The 23,850-nt window shown below is 54.1% G+C and overlaps 1 protein-coding gene across 5 annotated transcripts in view; it reads right to left on the reverse strand.

The window, feature by feature from the left end:
• DNMT3A (DNA methyltransferase 3 alpha) overlaps positions 1–23,850 on the reverse strand; it is a 100,278-nt gene that overhangs the window by 33,567 nt on the left and 42,861 nt on the right. For all 5 annotated transcript variants that reach the window (XM_040496221.1, XM_040496225.1, XM_040496222.1 and 2 more), the window contains exons 4-6: positions 10,082–10,352; positions 3,877–3,920; positions 3,276–3,422 (exon numbers count right to left, since the gene is read on the reverse strand). In XM_040496221.1, coding sequence (XP_040352155.1) covers positions 3,276–3,422; positions 3,877–3,920; positions 10,082–10,352 — 462 coding nt within the window. The remainder of the gene's footprint in view (positions 1–3,275; positions 3,423–3,876; positions 3,921–10,081; positions 10,353–23,850) is intronic.

The raw sequence follows: 23,850 nt of genomic DNA on the forward strand, positions 1-23,850 counted from the left end.
CCCCAATATCTCATACAGTGCTGAGACATGGAGGGTTCTGGTAGCTCAAAAATGGTGCCCTGCGGGAAGTTTTAAAGAGCAGGTGTCACCTTCTGAGGTTAGGAAGAGCCGGCTGGGCCTTCAGGTGACACTGCCTGGGAAACAGCTGGAACTGTGGTTTTAGGAGGGCACCTAGTAGGATCTAGGAGAGCACATAAGGGGTAAGTGGATCAAAACTGGCAGGAGGCAGGGGCGGGCAGAGATCTGGGGATGCCATAGTTAAGGGACAGAGGAGAATGCCAAGCAGATGCCACTGGAGGAAACAGGGAAGGATCCCAGGGCCAAGGTCAGGAAGGCCTAGCGAGGCAGTGTCGGAAGAAAGGGTCGGACGCCAGAGAACGAGGATGAGGCCGCAAGAGGAGGAAGGGTTTCTTTACCCCTGGGAAGCCACTCGGAAGACAGGCCTGCTGGTGACAGTTACTACCCTTTAGTCTGAAGGGAACCTGGCACTCTTGAGAGCTACCTGTGTTTCCCCAACATTCTTATTGCCCGCAGCTAGCTCTCTCCTAGCTCCCTGGCCGAGCCCAAGGGGGGCAGGGGTGGTGCTGTGGCCAGGCCTCAGCGGGCAGTAGGAAGCCCGAAGGGGGCCTGAGCTTGTAGCCAGCGCTTAAGTGCGGCCCCAGCCCCCTAGTTTGAGAATGAGGAGATCAGCAGTTCTAACACCTGTACTGGAAATCACGGAAGGCTTTATGACATCTTTAGTTATAGAATATGAATGAGGAACAGTTGAACTGGCAGAAGAACTACATTTTTTTTTAACCTTTTTTTTTTTTTTTTTTTTAACTAAGCTCTATACCCAATGTAGAGCTTGAACTCAAGACCCCAAGATCAAGAGTCAGGTACGCTATTAACTGAGCCAGCCAGGAGCCCAACGGATATGCTTTTGGGGCACATACCTCAAACATTTTAAATTAATTCAACTTTGTACGTGTTTCTGTAAATGCTCATTGATTGCCTTTGTTGGCTGGGGGTGGGGAAGCAGAGGCCAAAGGTTTAAGATTTACTAGAAAAGCTTTTGATGATGGTTGAAGCTGGGTGATAGGTACATGGGGGTTCGGCACATCACTCTCTCCGCTTTTGTGTATGCTACAAGACGTCCATGATAAAGTCTTGAAATTTTAGTGGAACACTTAAAATTAGGAGAAAATACACCTATTATCTTAATGTTTCCTGCAAGTTGAGAAAAGATCCCCTTTTCTATTGCAACTGAGGGCAGGCCCCCATACTGCTTCTTCAAGGGAGCACAGTTTGAGGACCACAGAGTTTATAGATTTACCAGGCCGAAAAGTCATCGTGTCCAAGCTTCTGGCCCCAGGGCTAAGGGAGAGCAGAAAAAAGCAAAGCCCCCCTCTGCTGGCCCCAGGGAACTGATTGGTGGGCACCTGACCAGATGGCAAGAACAGCCCAAGTTCCTGAAATTTCCAGTCCAAAGACCACACTGCGTGCTCAGGGTCAAGTGCTTCTCTCCTCTCCCAGACCTCAGACAGGCTGCCCCTTTTCCAGGCTCTTCCCGGAGAGAAATTTCTGCCTTCCTGGATCCCGAAGGAACTGGAAACAATCAAGTAGCCAAACCCCTACCTGTTCTGAACCTCTTCTAGAGCAAGCTCTCACACAATGTAAACGGGATAAGGCCTTTCTTTGTAGGCCATGTCCCAGATGGTGGCAATTCAAGGCATTTCTGCTCCAATCCTGGTGCCAGAGGTCAACAGCCTTCTCTCTACTAATCAGACAGGAAGGAGAGCAGCCCCACAAATCAGGCTTCATAGACTGGGGCCTCCCTGGTCTTGCAGTCTCCTCACCTCCTCTCTCGGCTGCAGCCTTCCATGGGCTGGCTCCCACCCCCCACGGAAGCTGCTCTTAGAAAAGTCGCTGGCCAACTCCAGGGCGTCAGATGCAATGAGCATGTCTCAGTGAATTCACCTTCCACAGGGCTAGGCAAACACTCTCGGGAAAGCCTTCTCCTTTCTGAGTCATGGCTCTTCTCCCCTCGGCTACCCCCCAAGCCCCTCGTCAGTCCCTGCAGCCTGCCAGTCCTGCTCTCTACACGGCCCATAAATAGTGGGGTTTTGTGGCTGCGATCCTGGGACTTTGTCTCTTCTCTCTCCCTGTCCCTGGGTGAGCTCATCAGCTTCCCTGGACTTAAACACTAGCTCCTGCTCTTAACGCCCTCTCACCTTTGCATCTGGAGCCCAGACCTCCCTGCCCCCCAGGCTCCAGGCACCTCCACATCTCAGACTGAAGTCAGAATTCCCGCCGGTCTCAAACCTGCCCCTCCGCTAGCCATCCCCATGTGAGGACATGGCCCAACCATCACTGGTATTCAGGTGAGACCCCTGGGAGTTGTCCCGGAGTGCCCCCATGTCCTCCCCTCCCCCACCTCTCCCCTCCATCAGCAAGCCCTACTGATTCTATCTCCAAAATACATCCCGATGTGTCCACTGCTGCCCCTTAAATCCACATCAGATCATTCCTCTGCATAGAAACCTTCAGTGTCCTCAGAACTATACCAGCTTCTGGCCAGGAGCTGCAAAGCTCCATGTGGTTGGACCCCTGCCGACCTCCCAGCCTCGTCCAGCCCCACTTCCTCCCTTGCTTGTTTCACACTGGGCATACCGGTCTCTCACTTTGCCAAACAAAGCGTCTTGCTTGTGTGTTTCCTCTTCTTAGAACACTACCCCACTCCACTCCTCACCAGACACCTTGCACGGGGGTCGTGGGGTGAGGGGTGGAAGCTAGCTAGTAGAGGGATTTAGCAGCAAGAGGCGTTGAGGCAGTGGAGACTGAAAGACCAAGGAGCGACCCGATGAGAGCCAGCTCTCCTCTTCCTTTAGGTCTCAACTTAAATGCCACCTCCTCCAAGAAGCCTCCCGTGACCACCCCCACCTAAAGCAGGCCTCTGTTATCCTCTACTTCAGCCCCTTCTTTACGTTTCTGTCTTTATTTGTTCTATCTCCTCCATCAGAATGTCAGCTGCACGAGGCCAAGAATTATATAGGCACGGAGCCTAGAACGCTACCTGGTACACAGTAAGCGATCAAGAAACATGTGTCGAACGGACAAAGAAACCAGTCACTGCCTACTAATTGAGCGGTTCCCTGTAAGTGCAAGAGGTTAACCTGAAGGGGAAACTGAGGCTCAGCCAGGGGCCGACAACAGCTCCGGAAGGCGGCTGAAGCTAACTTCTGGTTTTCCAATGCTGGGGGACGGGCTGGGGCCCAGGCCAGAAGGCACCTCACCTCCCTTTTCCAGCGTGCCAGCCACTCGTCCCGCTTGCGCTTGCTGATGTAGTAGGGGTCCCCCGCCTGGAAGGTGAGCCGCGGCATGGGCCGCTGGCGGAGGCTGGACTCCCAGCCCAAGCCACCCCGCAGCCGGCCCCGGGAGCCCTAGGACAGAGAGACGACAGAGACAGACTGGCATTAAGATGGGCACCGACAGTCCCACTGCAAGGTTTCTTCCTCCTAAGGGGAAACTGAGGAGGCACTCACCTCGAACACAACACAGGAGCTCTGACTCCTGGCCAGAGATGCCGACCCTGCAAGTGCTGGGCAAGCCCCTGTTTGGGCTGGAGGAGTGAGCCGTGGGGTAACGGGGCACGTGGACGTGAACCACGAGGGGAGGTGCTTGGTCTCAGAGCGGGACCAGCTGGCTGCCTCGTTGGGGGACTGCTAACCTCCGCACCCATTTCCTTTCCTCCTAACATGGGGGACAGGTAAAGAAGGGGGCAGGGCCACCTCAGGATTCCCCTCACACACACTGGCCACAGTTGGTCAGAGAGGTGGCTTTCTTCTCCTAGAACCAGGATCCACAGAGCCCCTGGGGGTTGAGGAAAACACTTGCCTCCATTTTCATGGATTCGATGTTGGTCTCCTTCTGTTCTTTGCCTGTGGAGAGGGAAGAACAAAGGGACTGTCGCAGAGTTACAGGAGTGGCTCAGAGGCCCCACCTTGTGCCTGGGGTCCCTGCCACAGAGACGGGGTCCTCCAGCCGTTCAGTTGTTCGTGTGTCAAACCTGCTGGCCCACCGCGTGCTAGGCACGGTGTTGGCCCCAAGGACTCAGAGCAGGGCCTAGAGCAGAGAAGGGACTGGTGCGGGGTTAGAGGCCCAAATCCGAAGGAACAATAGAAAAGCCAGGGCCACTGTTTCTGGCCCACAGACACTGTCTTGGGCACACAAAAGGGGTCGTCTAGAAACAGCTCTCTCCCCCAGAGGAGGGGCCAGACAGCCTCCCCCTACCCTGGAAGGGAGCTGTTCTCTTCCCTGTATGGAGTCAGGCAAAGATACCCTGGGGGGCAGTGGGTACAGAGCCACTGGAGCAAGACTCTGGTGAAGCAACTTTGTCTCTGAGACTCGGTTTCCTCATCTGGAAAATAATGATGCTGGAGATGATTTCTAAGGTCCTTCTGCAATTCTCAATATTGTGGTTCTGTTATCGATATCTGCCTCTGTACTCCATTCTCCCCCCCACCCCCCTTCTCAGGTCCCTGAGCTAAGCCTTTATTCTAGTAGACTTGGATTCCAGCTGTTTCTGTGTGACCTCTGTAACCTCTCCTAGCCTGTTTCCTCACTGCATTAAGATAGAGAACTGTTCTAATATCTTTAGGTGATTGGCAACATTGAGTGCCTGGGGCAGGGCTTGGCATATAGTAGGTGTTCAATGAACATTCATTTGGATCTCTGTCCCCAAGGCATTTCCCTGCTCCTCTACCCTGTGGCTCCTTCACTGGGCCCAGATGCCATTTCCTGGAAGCCCCCCACCCCCTTAGCAGAAGCCCCAGAAGTTCTGCCTATAGGGGAGTCTCACCCTCTCCCTGTCTGTCCCTCTCTGGGCCCCAAGCAGGAGGACAGCCACACTCCTCCAGAATATCCTGTGCTCCTATCCCGGTCCTCTCGGGGTCCTCACCCAGATGCCCTTCCCGGGCCCCGCACACACCTGGCAGTCTGGCGGCGGGGTTGGGTTAATTATGCCTTCCAGAGCTTCCTGCAGGTGGGGGTGGGCAAGTGAGCCCCTTCTCACCTGGGCCCCTGAACTCGGTTCTCTGAAGCTAAGAGTACTGAGCTTGGGCCCAAAGCAGGAAGGTCACTAAGGCTGGTTCACGGTAGTTGGGGTGGGGGAGCCCAAAACGGAAAAAACAGCCCCTACTTCATCTCCTGGCTCTGAAGCGGAAACCAGACACAGCATTGAAGGCCTCTTCGGCCCCCGGAGAGGAAGTTTCTTTCCCTCTCTCTCGCTAGAGAAGACCTGGGGCTCTTTGTGTGTGCCTCTGGGGCAGGGGCAGTCCGGGGTTACAGCGCCCCCAGAGCCCAGGGGAGGGGAGGCAGGGGCAGCGCCCACAAGGGCCCTGGCTGCGGGCACCGCACCACGTGCCGGCATGCGACAGGGACGGTGCTGAGCTGGCTGCCTGGGTGGGGGAGGGGGCGTGGGAGGAAGCAGGAGTGTCTGTCGTGGGTGTGCGCAGTGGGAACGGGGGTGCTAGCTAACGCTTTACACGACAGGCTTTTTAAGTGTGTCTCACCCGGGGCTTTCTGTCTCTTCCTCTGAGCTTCCGCTCAGCACGGCCAGCTCCCGGACTTTTCTCCCTGGAGCAGGGTGCCCCTCCCGCCCCCGGGGATCCCCCGCCTCTCAGACCTGCACCTTCTCCCAGCAAGGCTTTGGGCTGCCAGAAGGGGGAGCCTGCCCTCGGACCAGGCTACGACCCAGGGTCCCTTGGACCTTTCAAGCTTTTCCTATGGGGGTCCCTCCATGGCATCTCATTATGGGGAATCATACATTTATTAGAATGAAAGAAAATCAGGGCTGAAGGGGACTGTAGAGATGCTGGAGCACCTGTCCAGTCCCTAGATTTTGCCAATGAGGAAACTGAGGCTGGGGGGGGGGGGGGGGGGGGTGGGGGGGGGTGGAGTGACTTACTGCCAGGGCCGAAATCAGATATCGGGGCTCCTGAACCCCAAGCCAGCTCATTTTACCCTGTACCACCTTCAGGTTCTCCCCTTCCCCATTCCCTGGCCCCCATGCTCCCCCAAACAGAATTGCTTTTCCTCGTGCAGTTTCCAACTGGCTTCTTTCTGGAATTTTCTCCCTGACAGATTCTGCACATGCCCACTGAGTGATATCACACACACACTTTCCAGCCTGGCCCAGCAAAACAACAAACTGGGCTGTCTCAGAATGCCGCACTTGTCCTGAGTCAAGGAGGGTCAGCTGCTCTCTCAACACTCCCTCTGCGGTCCATCTGCTCCTGGCCCAGACCCAGGGTCACAGGCGGGCCAGGTGGCTGCATGCCTCCCGGGGTGGCCCTGGCAGACTCAGACATGACCCTAGAGTATCTTAGGTCCTGGGGGCAGGAGAGGCCGGGATGTTTCCAACACTTACCTGTCTGTCTAAGCCTATACCCAGCTGGGGGCCACCCCAAATTCCCTTGAAAAGGAACCCAAATCTCAATGACAAGGCTAAGGCCAGGCTTGCCTCAGAGGGCAGTCACTAGCCCAATAGTGAGTGTTCAGAGAGGGGCTTTGTGCTGACCCTGATCTGGTCCTGTACTAGTTGTGCAATCTTGGGTAAGTAACTTAACCTTTCCGAACTCTCAGTCTCCCCAGCTGAAAAATGGGGACAATAAGAGTCTTCCTCACGTGATCACAAAGATGAAACAAGAGAATACATAAAAAGCAGGGCTTCTTAAACTTGAATATGCATCGAAATCAGGATCTCTTTGAAATGTAGATTTTGATCCCACAGGTCTAGGGTGGGGCCTAGGATTCTGCATTTCTAACTTCCGAGGTGACAGAGCTGGTCCGTGGGCCACTTTGAGTAGTGAGGATATAGGACACTCAACGCATAGTCAATACTCAGTAAAAGAAAGCCATATTACCGTCGTTTCTATTATAATCATGGCGGCATTAATGCTAGGAATGCAGGAGCGGTCCCAAGGCCACCACCTGCCTATCCAGGTGGCTCTTGTCCTGATTACTCATCATCTCCCCTGTTCTTCCTTCTTTCTCCTGGCTGTACTATCAGGATCTGGGGCACCTATGTGCCCAAGAACGCCGCCCTAAAGTCTTCTGTCTTTCCTGTATAAGAGCTAACGGAAGGGGTTCCAGAGGGGATGGATGCCCCTCCCCCCCCCAAGAGATCTAGAATGAGGGAAATAGAAGGGAGACCATGGCTAACTCACTTCCTCCCCTGGGGCCTTAGTCTCCTTCCTCCTTGGAACTAAGCAGCTGAGTACGTGTTCTGTGTGGCTGACTGCTGGCCTGACAGACCGCTGCCCATGCCTCCAGGTAGCACCTCACGGGTCTCAGCATCCGGGCAATGCACAGTGGCCTTCAGGGGTCCTACCAGCTCTGAGCGCGGCCAGTATCTCCCCCTCCTGGATAGCTGCAGCACACAGGAGCGCTCTGAGGCCGTAGCTGAGCGGTCGGGGAGGCCCGGAGTGTTTGCCTGCCACACTCAGCACTGAGACTCTGAGGAAGGTCCGCCTGATATGTGAAGATCCCAAACCCAGGAGTCACCTCGACACCCTCTCTCCCCTTTCCCCTGGTGTTCTGGGGCTTGTCTGTTTCTCTCCATCTCTGCTGCCACCTCACTCGTCACAGCCACCTTCCCCCGCCCTCAACGCCTGCAGCAGCGTCCTAACCCTGCTTCCCAACCCCTCTGTTCCATTCCAGGATCCAGAGCGCAAAGTGATTTTTTTTTCAAAACACAAAGCAGACCGTGTCACCCGCCCCCTCCCCCAACCTTTGAGGCAGGTGTCCTCAAAGACCTGCCCCGGCCCTGTCTGCTCTGCTCTCATCTCACACCCTTCTCCCTTGCCCTCTCCACTGCAGCCCTGCTGGTTTCTATCAGGTCTCTGGGTGCCCTGCTCCCTCCTACCTGGGAGCCTGTGTACCTTTTTCCCCCTCATCCTGCACCACCCCTCACGTGGTGAGCCCCCACTCATCCTTCAGCTTCTGTGTAACAGGCCAGACCGGCTGAGGTTCCTTGGTCACCGTTCCTTACAGAACCATGCTTATTTTCTCTTAGAGAACACATCTCCCTGTATAATCACAAGCTTTTCTCTTTTTTAAACTTAAAAAAAACTTTTATTTTAAGTAGGCTCCATGCCCAACGTGGGGCTTGAACTCCAGCATGCTCTACTGACTGAGCCAGCCAGGCGCCCCTAATCACAAGCTTTTAAGTGTGAATTTCTCTTTCATGTCTGTCTCTCCAGCTGACTGTGAGGTCCTTGAAGGCAAGAACCAGGTTTTTGTTCATGATGGTTTCCCCAGATCCTGACACACACACACACACACACACACACACACCAAATAGGTGTTTAACAAACGCCTATTGACCGACTCAAGAAGGAACTCCTGAGAACAAACAGAAATGGAGACAGGGAAATCCCAAACTGAAAGCAAACCCTTAAGGGTTAAGAGCGGCTTTAGAGCTCTGGCTCCACCCCACTGGGCAGGAAGGACCTGCCCTGACCTTGCACAGCAGCTTGGTGCCAGTCGTGGTGAGATCCCAGGAATCTGGGAGTCAGCCAAGACGTACCCACGGGAAGTGGCACATTTGGTGGGCAGGGCTGATGGGCTCCCAGGTTCTGCTCTGGAACACCTGGTCTCTTTAACGGGAGGGATGGTGTCTTCTTCCTTTCCTCCTCAGTTCCCCCCCACTCAGGCCCCTTGAACAATCCTGCCAAGTGTCGGGACATATCCCATGAGGCACTTGCGTGAGGGCAGGAGCCCTGGACAGTTCTGGGCCAGCCCACCCCGAGCCCCATTGCAGAATAAAAGGGGACAGTGGAAGGGCACACCGACTTTGAAGCCAGAGACCAGGACGGAATGAATCCTGGACCTACCACTTACAGGCTCAGGGTCCCTGAGCAAGTCACTTCCTCTCACTAAGTGGCAAGCTTTTCCTGCTTTAAAATGGGGATAATAATACCTCCGGAAGACTGTTTGGAGGACTAAAACAACGAATACAGAGTGCCCTAGAAAGCGCTCTGCACATAATGGGAACATCAAAGTATTAGTTGAATAATAAATGAATGAAAGATATTTTTTAATAAATTTGGAACTCTCTTTTCTGGAAATGCGCTCAATCTTGCATGAATATTGGGTTTGGATCCATGCAAAATAAGCGATGCCAATTAATCAATTTACTCATTCCATCATACACACTTGGAAAGAAGACGTTTTGAATTTAAAATGCACATATGCAAACCAACCTGGCAGGGCCCTGGGAGGATCAAACGTGATAATATATGAGAAAGCGCTCTGTAAACTGTGAACCCTGTACAAATGCTAGTTGTCCTCATTACCAACATGTTTACAGCTCGCTTGGCCCTGAAATCACTGGCTTAACCTGAAAGAGAAAAGTAGGCAACTTTCCAGGACTCCAGGGAGAGGCCAAAAAGTCCAGGCAGAAAGGGGCCTGGGCCGGGCAGCGCCCTGGCCACCCCATCCGCCCCTCCCCCACCCCGCTCAGTCACAACCACATTTTAGCGGGGTCAGCTGAACTGTGGTGGGTTCAGGACATCTGTGCTGGGGAAGACTAACTGGGCTTTTAACACCTACAAGGGCATCCACTGCTCTGAAGAGCCCAGAGGCTACAGACACAACCATCCCTGAGAGCTGCGCGCCAGGTGAGGGCTGAGGGAAACTGAGGTGCACACCCAGCCTACGAAGGGGTAGGGGGCGGGGTGGGGGGACAGCCATCACCCCAGTCCCGCAACTGTTAGCATTCTGCAAACCCACTGCTTCCAGATCTGGCTTTTTTTTTTTTTTCTTCACGAGAAGCCAAAACTCCAGATTTTTATGTGAAATTTCTTGATTTTTAAATACTGGCAACTAATTTTTTTTAGATGTTTAAAACACTACATGGGCCAAATAAAACACGTATGCAGGCTGCACGCAGCCAGCCGCCTCCAGGGCACAGCCTTGGCAAGCCCACCGACCTTCAGCTCCCATGCCTCCCCGGACCGGACCTGCTGGCCCGAAGTCTCTAACCCTCGGGGGAATCCTGCGGAGCCCAGAGAGGCTGCCCCTTGTGCCCAAGACTCACTCTCTTCTGCGGGGGCTCCTCGGCCATCCTTGGGGGTGCAGCAGCCATTCTCCACAGCTCTGGAGGCTTCGGGTGGGGTCTCAGCCGCACCCTCTCCCTCTGCTGGGGCTCCGCCCTTCTGCCCTCCAGCGGGGCTCCCCTCCTCAGGCTGGGGATCACTCCGCTTCTCCAAGTCCCCATTGGGTAACAGCTCTGAGGGGCCTGAGTCCTGGGCCATGGACGGGGACTTGGAGGTCACTGCGGAGTCCTTCGGCGTGTCACTGCTTTCCACCTGGAAGATGAAGAAACAGGAGGAGAGGATTAGACCAGCGGTCTTGTCTCTCTTAGATCACTAACCCCTCTGGAAATTCTGGTGAGTGATGTCCCCTTTGTCCAGAAAACTGTGTTCACGTAAGCATCCGTACCAGCAGAGACACTCACGATTTTGCTCTCAGTGTCAAGGGATTCGTGGGCCTGACTCCCTGAGGTCAAGGGGTTTGTGCACTCCAGCTTCAGAAGCAGGAGAAGAATCCCGGTAGGTGTGCCAGGCTGGTTTCACTGCCCAAGCCACCCTGGCCACCACCCCTGCTCCCTGAGGTGACATAGGGCTTCCAAGCCGATGCTGAGGCCCGCTGTTAGAAACAAATGTTCTGGGGCGCCTGGCTGCCTCAGTCAGCAGAGCCCGCGACTCTTGATCTCAGGGTTGTGAGTTCAAGCTTTGCATTGGACCTAGAGCCTCATTAAAATAAATACATAAGGGGTGCCTGGGTGCCTCAGTCGGTTAAGCGTCCGACTTCGGCTCAGGTCATGATCTCACGGTCCATGAGTTCGGGCCCCACGTCTGGCTCTGTGCTGACAGCTCGGAGCCTGGAGCCTGTTTCAGATTCTGTGTCTCCCTCTCTCTCTGACCCTCCCGCGTTCATGCTCTGTCTCTCTCTGTCTCAAAAATAAATAAACGTTAAAAAAAAAATTAAAATAAATACATAAACGTGAGAATGCAAGCTGATGCTGCCACTCTGGAAAACAGGATGGAGGTTCCTCAAAAAACTGAAAATAGAACTACCCTACGACCCAGCAATTGCACTAGGCATTTATCCACGGGATACAGATGTGCTGTTTTGAAGGGACACATGCACCCCCATGTTTATAGCAGCACTATTAACAATAGCCACAGTATGGAAAGAGCCCAAATGTCCATCAATGGTGAATGGATAAAGAAGATGTAGTACACACACACACACACACACACACACACACACACACACACTGGACTATTGCTCAGCAATCAAAAAGAATGAAATCTTGCCATTTGCAACTATGTGGATGGAACTGGAGGGTATTACACTAAGTGAAATTAGTCAGAGAAAGACAAAAACCATAGGACTTCACTCATATGAGGATTTTAAGAGACAAAACAGATGAACATAAGGGAAGGGAAACAAAAATAATATAAAAACAGGGAGGGGGACAAAACAGAAGAGACTCATAAATATGGAGAACAAATGGAGGGTTATGGGAGGGGTTGTGGGGGGGGGGGATGGGCTAAATAGGTAAGGGGCACTAAGGAATCTACTCCTGAAATCATTGTTGCACTATATGCCAACTAATTTGGATGTAAATTTTTAAAAATAAAAAATAAAACAAAATAAATAAATACATAAAAGAAAAAGAAAACATCAAGGATTTTTTAAAAAACAAAAACACAAACAACAACAAACATCCCTTGCACTATCCCTACTGCAAATTAGGACCCCTCCTCAGAAGATTCTAGTGTCACCAAATCAATTCTGTTAACCTTGGGCTGATGTGACTTTTTTGTTGTTGTTGTTAATGTTTATTTATTTATTTTGAGAGAGAGGGAGGGAGGAGGGAGGGGCAGAGAGAAAGGGAGAGAGAGAATCCCAAGCAGGCTCCTTGCCGTCAGCGCTGTGGGCTCATCTGACTTCCGTCCGATGTCTCTGGCTTTTGTTCCGGCCTCCTAAGGCCCAGACCCAAATAGTGACCAGTTGCCCCCTGGAGCAGAAGAGTCAAAGGGGGAGCCTCTCAAATATACATTCTGCTGGGCCCCAAAGCCCGGCACAGTTCTTTCCCTCAGCTCTGGACCCCACGTGTTCTCCCAGCACCCAGGCCCCCGGAGAAACCGCCCCCCGACCCCAACAGAAGCTGTTTGCAGCCTCTGCGGTAAGCCCTCCCTGTGTGTGTTCTCATATTCCCCTCTGAAAGGAAATGTATCGCTCCATCCCAAGAGTCTAAGACCCGAGCCTGCTACAGTTCCAGGTAGTAAGAATCCCATCAAGGGTAATCGTGACTGTCCTTTGTAAGTGTCACTGCATGGTGGGCAAGACTCCTTGTCACATTACCCCTTTAGAGCCACTCAACCTCCCTGAGGAGGCTCTCAGAGAATTCTGTGACTTGCTTAAGGCCACACACTTTGTAAGGACAGAGTGAGGGGAGGAGAGCCTGAGGAGCACTTTGTGCTTGGCCCCTGAGGGGCAAGTAGGCCCGGACATCTCAGAAGGAAGGGAGGTGTCCTCTTGGGGCAGAAAAAGCTAGCTTCCCCTGTGATCAGTGCTCTGCCATGCCCACGGGCACAAGGCCACCCTAGGCACCCGCCAGCCGCATCCGCGGAATGCCTATGAGAAGGGAGACCAGGCCGCTGGCCTGCCAGTTAGGCGATGCTCAGGAGGGGGCCTCGGGTGCCCCACCTAGAAGGTGAGATGCTTAGGCTAGTCCCCTGAGGTTTTTCCCATCTTTTTAAGTCTTTTTTTTTTTTCCTTTCTGTTCCTAAAAGTCAGACACATATATTATAAAAATTCAAGCCACACAAAAATGAGTCTTCTTAAAAGGCTAAAGCTCCTTTCTCTTTTCCTTTTTTTATTTTTTTACAATTTTTTTAATGTTTATTTATTTTTGAGAGTGAGAGACAGAGTGTGAGAGGGGGAGGGGCAGAGAGAGAGGGAGACACAGAATCTGAAGCGGGCTGTCAGCACAGAGCCTGACACAGACCCCGAACCCATGAACCTCGAGATCATGATCTGAGCCAAAGTCAGACGCTTAACCGACAGCCACCCAGGCGCCCCTAAATCTCATTTTTCAATTCCCTACTTCCAAAATCACAGGTAAACCCTGATCAACAGTTTGGTGAGTATATTTTCTAGACTTTTTTTTTTTCTATGCATCTACAATCATGTGAGTTACATGTTTATACATATGTATTCGCACACACATCCAGATCCAGATTTTTTTTTTTTCTAATAGGGTATCATACTACTCTGTGTTCTATAACTTGCTTTTTCACATAACAAGCAGAGTGGGCATCTCTCCATACCCGTACATATGGATCTGTCTCGTATTTCACAGCTGCTCAACATTCTATTGAATGGAGGCTCCATAATTTATTCAAGCAGTTCCCTAATAGTGAGCCTTTGGGGGGATTTACTTTACCTACAGTGAACCCCGAGCACTTCACAGTTGTGTGCACCTGTGTATTTCTGTAGCTTGGAGTCCCACAAGTGGGCTGGCTGGTAGAGGGCCCGCCTAAGTGTGAGTAAACAGGCCAAATCCCCTCCAGAGAGTTGTACCACTCAAGTGTACCCTGACGGCCCCGAGAGAGCGCGCTGGTCTCCCTCCCCAGCAATCTCCAAGGCCGCTTCTGCTCTAAGGGTCTGTATCCTCAACTCTGAGCCCGCTGCTGCCATCTGTTGAGGAACCTCCAGGGTGGCAAATAGGGACAAGGGTCTTGGGGACAAAAAAAATCAATCCATCAAGATAAAAACTAGAGTCTTCCCTGGACAAGGCTCCAGGCCAGGCCTACAGAGCAGCCTGAGGTAAAGGGACCGGGTAGCTTGGGGCAGGCCTGCTTCCAGGAAGGGAAGCTCCCATGGAGAGCTGCAAGTGTATGCAGTCCTCAGAGGCTGGGGGTGGGGTGGGGGCTGTAGCAAGAAAAAGAGGAGGCCTCTGGCAGGAACAAGAAGTCCTCCTGTTAACCTAGCCTTGGGCACAGAGAGCCTCCCAAACCACAGCCAGGAGGCCAAACACAGGAACGCAAGTGAGCAAGGAGGCCCCGTCTTTCTCCTTAGCCTCCATCTCTGAGTGTTGGGACCTACACACTCTGTCCAGGACTCAGACGGCCCTTCCCACCTCCCTGCTCAAGCCAACAGGGTTCCCTGGCCTAGCACACCCCTCCCTGGTACAAATCCTCTCACCTCTAGACAGCCCAGGGTAGAGTAGGGCATACCCGGACCCTCAGGGCGCCCCCAACGCCCAGCTGTGTCGGGCACCACAGAGCCCTAAACATGGCACTCCCAGGAAGACGGGGTGGGGGTCCCGCTGGCCAACTCAGGCTGGGAAATTCAGGTCAGAGCCAAGCTCTTACCGTGGCCGCGTCCTTTTCCCCTCTGGCCACTTGCTGCCCACAGACACCTCAAGTTGGGGCAGGCTCCCAGCCCCCCAAAGCTGCTCGAGACAACCCTGCTGTCACTAACTTCCTGCCTGGGAACCACATGGCCTGCTCTCACCCTGGGACTCACTTCCTGTTGATCGCCAGCTCCAGCAGAGAGAGCCAGGAGGACCTGTTCTAACACCCACGCTGCTCACACACCCCTTCCAGGCCCGCTCCGGGAGGACCCCAGTCTGCAGCAGACCCCACACCCTCTCCAGAGGCGGGCGAATCAGGCGAAGGGAAGCACTCTGCACAGCTCCAGCCCCAGGGTTAGTTCGGTGGGCTGAAATCCCCCCTGGATCCCACACAGTCCTCACCTCCTCTCTTCCCAACCGCGCCACCCTCCACTGCCCATTCTCTCTGGTTCTAGATGAGTCTGCATTAGCCAAAGCTCTGGAATCGAGGGAGCTGCTGACTAGCAGCCCAGGCCAGCCCCTGAGCCACTCAAGACCCCCCCCCACCAACCCCCCAACGCTGGGATGCCTGGCTGGCTCTATTGGTAGAGCATGTGACTCTTGATCTCCAGGTTACAGGTTCAAGTCCCATGCTGGATATAGAGAGTACTTAAAAATAAAATCTTGAAAAAAAAAAAAAAAGAACCCTCCCCTCCCCAAGCCAGCAGTACGTCCTCACTGGCTTCCTCTCTGGGGCCCAGGCAACTGAGCAGGTTGAATCCACCTATAAGAAACCTCTGAGAGGAAGGAAGGAGGTCCACAGGCAAATGAGCTGAAGTGACTGTCCAAATCTCTTGGTGGGGCTGCGTACACCCTGAAAGGGGCATCTCGGGTGAGGAGCACAGCCTGATCCACACCTGGAAGCCACCGGGAAAGCCAGAACTTCACCCTTCTGCCCCCACCTCCATACCTTCCTCCCAGCTCCTTCCTCTCCTGTCCCCTGTCACCCTTGGGCTTGTCCACTCCTGAAGGCAAGGAGTTTGCTTTATCCAGCTCGACTCGGCAGGAGCAGGGCACCTGCTGGGCACTCAGTATTCATAACCGATTCTTGCATGCCAAGCTTAGGTTACAACTCAGAACACCCTGCTCATCTGCTTAGAGGCAGTTTCAACTTAGTTGCAGGTCAGATGCTAACTTTAAAATTCGGTTTTTGTTTGCTTTTATTTCACAGTTGCCTTGAAAGGAGACACAGCGGCACACCCTGAGACACTTATTTTTTCCCATGGAGGTGAGGGGGAGGGGTAGCAGCAGAAGCCCCCGGTCCTTTCAGAAGCCACCAGCAGCAGCTGAAGGTGACAATTTCAGCTTCCTCTGCTTCTCACCTGTGGGGCTGGGGGGGAGGGGAGGCAGAGTTGGCAGAATGGGAATGGCGGCAGCTAGCGCCCCGTCACATCTCCCCCCTGGGGGCAGGGGGCAACAGATATGGGTAAAGCCTGATCCTACTGCCCACGATGTACCTACTCTTGCCTGTATGCCCCATTATGGGTCTTCAAACCCTGCCCACCGCCTCCTGGGGTCCCTCAGAATTTGCTGACCTTTGCCTTCCTTCCAGGCAAGACCCCTCCACTCTGGGACAATGGTTCCTCCACTACCGCTACCCCCCTGCCTACCACCCCCACCTCAGGCTCTCCTGTGAGCAGCTTATTTCAAGCTGGCAAATGCAGCGGTTCACAACCGGGGGCAGTTTTGCCCTCCAGAGGACATTTGGTAATGTGTCTGAGACACTTTTGATTGTCACACTGGGCTGGGGCTACTGCTGGCTTCTAGTGGGTAGGGGTCAAGGATGCTGCTGAACACCATAGAAGAACAGGGCAGCGACCACAACAAAGAATTATTCGGCCCCAAATATCAACAGTTCTGCTGTTGAAAACCCCTGGGCTGAATGGGGGGCACTGAGCAGACTGCCTTTTTCTAAGAACCCTTTTTAAAACATCTTTAAAAAAGTGTATTGTGGCAAAATATACCTAACATAAAATTTTACCACTTTAACCATTTTCAACTGTACAATTCAGTGGCGTTAAAGCGCATTCATACTGAACAACCATCACCACCATCCGTCTTCAGAACTTTGTCATCATCCCAAACGGAAACTGCACCCACTACATACTAACTCCCCACTCCCCGTGCCCCCAGTCCCTGGTAACCACTATTCTACTTTGTGTCTTCTAAGGAACATTTTAAAGTCTGCCTGTCTCTTACACACACACACACACACACACACACACACTCCCAGCCAGGCAGGTATTTGTGCTAGGCCCTGTCCCCAGGTCACAGTCAGCCCCTCCAGCCCCCCCACCCCAGCCTGGCAGTAAAGGTTTTGGGGGGGGGTAAAATCCAGTCCAGAGGTCACCGACCCCACAGCCCACTGCAGGCACATTTGTTTACCAAGCCTTCCACACCCTAGCTCGTTACAGCACGCCTCTGCTACACTTCATTATTCACCATGTGTCTCCCTCGTAGACTCAAGAGTTTTGCCTTACGTATCTTTTCATTCCCCTCCCTTCCAACGACTCCACCTACAGCTCCCTAGCACTGAGCATGCGGCATAAATATGCACATGCAATTAATAAATGTAATTATCACAATCGTCCTGGTGGGTAGCGTTACCCTCACTTTTCCGAGGAAAAAGGCACCAAGGCCTCTGGTCACACACCTTCTAAGTGGTAAAGCTTCCAGAATGACCCAGGTACGAGAGAGGCATTTGAAAGCCAGCTCCCTCTTTGGGTTGAGTCTCTGGAAAAACCCAACCTCAAATCCCAAGGGTTCCAAGGAGGAAAAGGAGGCTTTGATGTGCCTAAGCAGGGCCAGGGAAAGGCTGCCGGCTGTTTCCTTGGCAGCAGCCACAGCAGGGAAAAGCCGGAGGCAAAGCAAGAAGCAACCTTCAGCAGTGAACCTGTCCAGGCCCCCGCCCCTGTCCGCCTCCTCCTCTGCTGGAAGTCTGGACCAGACCCCAGAACACCCCCCCACACACACACACAGATGAGGCCTCATCTCCCAAGGTGGGGCAGTGTGCTGAGGTTCCAAATAAGGAAATGACTTTCGAGAGGCCCTTTATTATAATAATAATATTTACACACAAAAAATTAAAACCTGGCAAATAAGAGATGAGGAAAACAATACAAAGGAGGCGAGGCCCAGACATCTGAGGGCACAGGAGCCCATTCACTGAGGGTGCCAGGGCACAGGGACCAGCTGTCTAGGGCAGCCCCGCGTGCAGGCTCACCTGGGCCCAGGTGTGGAGGGGGCCGGCCCAGGGCCCGGCCTCTCTTACATGAAGCCCCTGGAGGCCTGAGTCAGGTTCCCGGGCTGGCTCTGGGCCCCTAACTGGCTCTCCCTTGCAGCCCTGGAGGCCAGGGCTGCAGCTAAAAGGGGCCTTCTCTCCTGCACCCCAGCGCAGCGCTGGGGCGGGAAGCCCAGAGGCCGGCAGATGTGGGGCGGCCCCTCCCACCCCGTGTTACCGCCGTTGTGCCTTTAAGGCCCTTGGCAGCACTCAGCTCTGTGCCAGCCGGGAACCCTGGCATCCCGCCAGCCTTGGCCTCTTGATTGAAGACACACAGTCACACGCACAGACACACAAGGGGTGCGCCACCTTCCGGAGGCACAGCCCGGGAGATGCGTGGGGGAGGCGGCAGAGCGGTGTCCACAAAAACATACAAACAGTGCCCCTCTCCTTGTACCCGCGGGCCCGTCAGCCCCCCACCAAGCCCTGGATTCTCCCAGGCTGACTCCAGCTACAGGTTGACTTCAGCTTGCAGGGCGGCCTGTCCCACAGCACTGGCGCTGGGCCCCACACTCCCCCCTTCCCCTCTGCCCCAGGCCTTCCTGCAGCCCCTTCTCCTGGCGGCCCTCGATCTGATTGGCCGGACGTGGCCTTGAGGCAGGGAGAGCCAGAGAGGTCCTCGCATTGCCAACTCCCAAAAGAGGTCCCCAAAGCCTTCCTGCTCTGCCTTCCTGAGGTGAATGGAGGCAGACTCTAAGCAGATCTCTCTACCGTGTGTGTGTGTGTGTGTGTGTGTGTGTGAAAGAGACACAGACGGACAGACACTGATTCTAGGAGACAAATTCAGGGCTCAGCAGAACCTCAGAGGTCACACAGTTTGTGCCCCTGCTGGCCATGGCAAGTGCGTGCAAGAACGAACACGCCTGGTGGTGGCCAAGCCACTCGGGGTTCTGCCTCCAGCAGGGACACCTGTCCACCTGGAAGAGGGCCTGGCTGTGCTCTTTGAAGTCAACCTCAAAGGATTTCAGGATGAGCTGGAGGCTCCCGTTAAAAAGCCATCAGGTATAGAAGATCCACATATTTAGGTAAATCTCTTCTGAAGTTATTTCTATTTTCAACCCCTACCATCCAGGCCTGGGGTTTGGTAAGAAGGAAATCCACCATGGAAAATGGGGCTTTCTTTCTCTGTGCTTCCTGTACCTTTCTAAAGTTTCAAAGGGGTACCTCCCCACCCCGCCCCACTGGGGTGCACCACAACCCCCCCCCCCGCCCCACCCCTCAACATGATTTCACAACTTCAATCGCATCCCCTCTAGCCTTTGTCTCTCCGGACTGGGGAGCCACAGTCTCGTCTGTCCTCACTTGGCAGCCCTGCCTTCCCCTTGATCAAGCTAGCTGCCCTGCTCTGGAACTTTTCCAGTTCGGTTATATCTTCCTCGAGGTGGCGGGACCAAAACGCACACAATTCTCTAGGTGATGATGATGAAAGAAAACCAGCGTCAACAACTCTGTCCGGGTGCATGTGCTGGCGAGCACCCACAGGAGCACAGGAGTGGTGCAGGTGCAGGGCGGGTTCCAGAGAGGCCCACGGGGTCCTAGGAAGCCCCCTGGAGGCCACCCCTGGAGGGAAGCAGGGCTTTCTCTGGAGGTGGCCCTGGAATGTGTGACTCTGGCGAAGGGACCAAGGCGGGATGAAAAGAAACAGGGAATTTTGGAAAAACAAAACAGAGATTCTGGGATTTCACTCAGATGCTCGCTGAGACCAGCTATCTAGAGTGACTCTGCGAGGGCCCCTGCCAAATCTGCTCTCTTCCAGACGTCTCCATCTCTGACAACAACACTGATGCCATCCATGGGGCCTGCAGCATCTCCTCTCTCCCCTCCTTCTCCCCGGTCCGCAGCGGTCAGCAGTGTGGGCCCCGCCAATTCTGTCCCACGCTGCCTCCCCTGGCAGGCTCTGGGGGTGTTTTCTGGCACCGCCCCACCTCACCCTCCTATCTCCCTGCAGTCTCTCGTGCTCAACCCCCCCATGCTCATGGATGCCAGAGCCGGCTGCCCAAAACATGACCCCCATTGCTTCACGCCCCCCCACCCCCTCAAAAATCTCCTAGATAAACACACTTTTGAGAGGATAAAGTGTAAACCCCTCGGGCCGCCTGCCAACTACCTCTCCAACCGCTATCTAATGTGTTCATAAATGAAACCCTCAGCCACTCAGCCACACCAGTCAGCTCTCAGTGCCTCCTTCAGTGCGCCTTCCTCCCTCCACACCTTTGTTCGGGAAGGTCCTAGGTAGGAAAGTCTCCCACTTTTCCCTGGACTTCTAAACATTACCTCCCTTCCCAGGCCCAAGTCCAGCCCCTTCCCCCCCAGCATGTCTTTGGCACTTGAAGACCAGACTACCAGCCAGGCTCTCGGTCCTGGATGCCACTGGCAAGTGCCGATTTGACCCATCAGGTGCAGGAATGAGCAGATGAATCTGCAGGGCATAGTTACGAGAGGTCTCTAACCTCCTAAGATGAGCGACAGAACTGTTCTCCCCACACTTCGAAAACCACGGACAGACGGGTGCTAGCACTGCATCGAGGCACCCTCACAGGCAGCGAAGCCCTCCAAGGGGCTGGCAGCCAGGGCTGGGAGATACTTTCTGGAAGTTTTGTGCATAAAACCCAGGGGGCACCAAGTCACTGAATCAAGGTTCCAAAGATGGGTGAAGGAACCATTCTGACCTGGACACAAAGAGGGGATTTGAGCTCTGTCTGAACTTGGAGACGAATCAAAAGTTCGTATTAGGTTGGAAAATGAGCCAATACTGCAAACGCCCAACAGCTGGGTTAAACTGTCCCCAGCTGGCTTGAGCTGCAGTGAAATGGCTCCCTAACTTCCCAGTTTATACCCCAAGTCTTCTACTGCGAAGAGGGGAAGCTTTGCCCTCTTGAACTCATTTGGGCGTTGTGTCAGAGGCTCAGCCTCCAACGTGGAGTGAGTAATGTTGGCTTTGGGCTGGCCTGGCTGAGCTGGGCCCCTGCTCCCAACCCCCTCCTCCTCCCCCTCCCCCTCCCTTTCTGGGTTATTCTTAGCAAGAGGTGACCTCAGAATGCTCCCACTGGGCAAAAAATAACCCTGGAGGAAGTCGGTGAGTATAAATCTTCAATGAATAAATACATATAGCTAGTACACAAGGTATGGAGCCCTAAAGGGCTGGTCACTCCCTGGGGTCTGGTGGGCAAGGGCAGAAACTGTCCCTCCTAGTCCCCCAGTTGTAACCAGCATGAACGACAAAGGTGCCTGCAGGGCTGCTGGGGCTTGTGACCCGGCAGGACCCGGCTTCAGACACCTCCACTTGTTATGTCCTCAGGAGTTGGTGAACAGGAAGATGCCTCTTCCTCCCACCCTGAGGCTCGCACCCACGCACAGGCTCACACTCTCCGGCCGGCAGAAATCAGCCCTGCACACTGCTCTCCCTCCTCCCCATCACGGGCACCGGCCAGCCCGCAGGCCCTGAGCCCAGGTGCCAGCTCCCTTCCTAAGCCACGCCCAGCCCCGCACGGGCTTCCTGTTTCCTGTTGCCTGCTCGGCTCAAGCATCCTGGCTCTGAGGCCAGCGCTGCAGACCAGCCCCGCTGCCCGGTTTTAATGGGCCCCCCTCTCGCTCTGAAGGCCGCTGCAGCCTTGCCCATTTACCCCCAGGCTCCCTGGTACTTGGGTTGGTCGCCCTCCTCCTATTATATCTGACTTGCATTTCTCTGTATGCTTTTTAGACCAGGTCTCCACTTCTTTTAAACAGCCCTGCATTCACATTTTAACTTCAGGCGGCTTTGGGAACACCCAGGCTTCCAGAGCATGTGGCTGGCGTGGTAAGGAGAATTGAGTGCTGTGGGCTTTGCAGGCAGGAGGTGTGGAGTCCAAGTCCCAAACATCCTCTCTGAACCTGAGTCTCCTCATCTGAACGTGGGCATCGTAATGACAGAGGCCCCACCTATCTCACACAGGTAAGTAAGTCACCCTTGCACAAGGCCTTTCCTTGTAGGCAATAAAGTGCTACACGACCCTAACTACGCCTTTGCTCCTGGTCTGTGTCCTCAGTGAGGTGGGTAGACAGTGCAGCGTGGCTCAGCTCAGTGTGACGTGGGGTGGCAGTCAACGTTAAGTCTAGTGGAAGGTGCGAGCTCTCTCCGTGTGCTCTTCCAACTACGCGGGGTGGAAAGGCCAGGTTTTTGGTTTTGTTTTCTCAGTTCTCAATCCAGCAAGAAATAATACTTTTGTAAAATACAAACTCATGCATGTGGTTGTGCTGACAGTATCGAATCGGCAAAAATTCAAAATACTTATTCTCAAGTTCCCTAAAGACGTGTAATAGTTTGAAGACCAGTGCCATCCAAGCACATGATCAGTGGGCTTATTATCTTTTTTTTTAATCTTTTTTTTTAATGTTTATTCATTTTTGAGAGAGAGAGAGACAGAGCATGAATGGGGGAGGGTCAGAGAGAGAGGGAGACACAGAATCTGAAACAGGCTCCAGGCTCTGAGCCATCAGCACAGAGCCCGACACGGGGCTTGAACGCACGGACTGCGAGATCGTGACCTGAGCCGAAGTCGGATGCTTAACCAGCTGAACCACCCAGGCGCCCCAGTGGGCTTAATATCTTGCCTTTTATTCCTTTGTGTTCATTGGGATTAATTTTACAAACAGCTCAGAAGAGAGGGTCATGATGGCTGAAGGGGGCTTCCCTTGCAGGACAGGCTTTGATGGGCTATGACGGTGGGGCTGGGAGAGAGAAGGGTAGGCTGTGGACCAAGCCCCCAAGGTAGTGAGAGAAATGTGGCCGGTGTGCTCAGGGAGCAGCTGGGAGACAGGGTTTCTATGACAAAAGCAGTGGACGCTGAGCACGAGAGCAGGTTCAGGAGAGGGGCCAGGTGGAGCATTCCAGACCTTGTCCCATAAGAAATGAAGATTCTTGAACACAAAAGTACCGTGGACAGTATTTAGTGTAACTGCACGGGGCCCCCTCTCTCTAACACATTAGCCTGAAAGGTATGTCCTTCTTTATCAGTGTGGCCTCCTCACCCTGGTAGGTGCTCAGTGGGTGTAAAGCATCTGTCACTGAGGGGTTACAAAGTATACTGGGGGCAGCTGGGGTCTGGTCTGGGTGAGGGTGCAGCCAGGAGGCTGATGCCAGAGCAGGAATGAATGGAAGAGATCCGGGCCTTGTGGACAACACGGGAAGGCAGACAATGATTTCTTAGCCTTGGGGCCAGGCGAGAGCGGGGACAGTAGTGGCCGTACCTCACCCCTCCCTGTTCAGCACGGGACATGCACAAATTAAGACCCCGGCTGCAGCTGGCTCTCACGCTCAGCTTCCCCACACTTCCCCCTCCGTGCCACCTGTCGGGATCTGAGCCAGGCTCCCTCCTGTTTCCAGGCTTAGCTGGATGACACAGGCTCGGCTGCTTCAAAGCTCCCTGGTCAGTGTGTCCCCAGGGCTGCCGCTGTACCGGGTCCCCACGAAGCCCTCCGGCTCTGCTCCTCTGCTGGGAGGCGAAGAGGGCAAGCACCTGCTCCGTCCTGGGAGCCGACCTCTAGTGGCAGCACAAACTTCCCCGATTTCCCCCCCGCAGGCTCCCTCCAGGGACCAGGGGCCTGCTGCCTGGGAAGGCCTGTGAGCTCTTATTCTGGGGTCAGTTCTTCTCTGTTGCCCCAGAGTACAAGGGGTCCCTTTCACAACAGCTGTCTCAGCCCTCTGTCCCCCTGTCAGCATTGCCGTCCCCATGGCCTCTCTCCCATCCTGGGGCCTCTCTTGAGAGTCCGGGGGCTGCAGATGTCCACTAGGGCATGGGCTGGGCCACATGCAGACTGTGACCTGCACAGTATTGCACCGCCTCTCACCAGGGCTGCCGAGAGGCCAACGCTTGGCTCCCACCCGAAAGATCTGGTAGACCCCGGCCCCACGGACCCCCGCACAGGAGCAGGTTTATTACACTGCCTGCCCTGCCCTTTTGGATCCACTTGGCTGTTTGCAAAGCATCCCTGGAGGTGGACAGGACAAGTGTTCCTGGCGGTTAAGTTTTCCCGATGGAGCAGCAGAAGTTCAGAGAAGTTCAGTAACTTGCTCAAGGTCACACAGCTGGTAAGCAGTAAATCTGTTTCTTCTATCAAACTGAGGTTGCTGTCGCCT

The sequence above is a fragment of the Herpailurus yagouaroundi genome, unplaced genomic scaffold (assembly GCF_014898765.1).
Source record: "Herpailurus yagouaroundi ecotype Mexico unplaced genomic scaffold, PumYag 188, whole genome shotgun sequence".
NCBI lineage: Eukaryota > Metazoa > Chordata > Mammalia > Carnivora > Felidae > Herpailurus > Herpailurus yagouaroundi.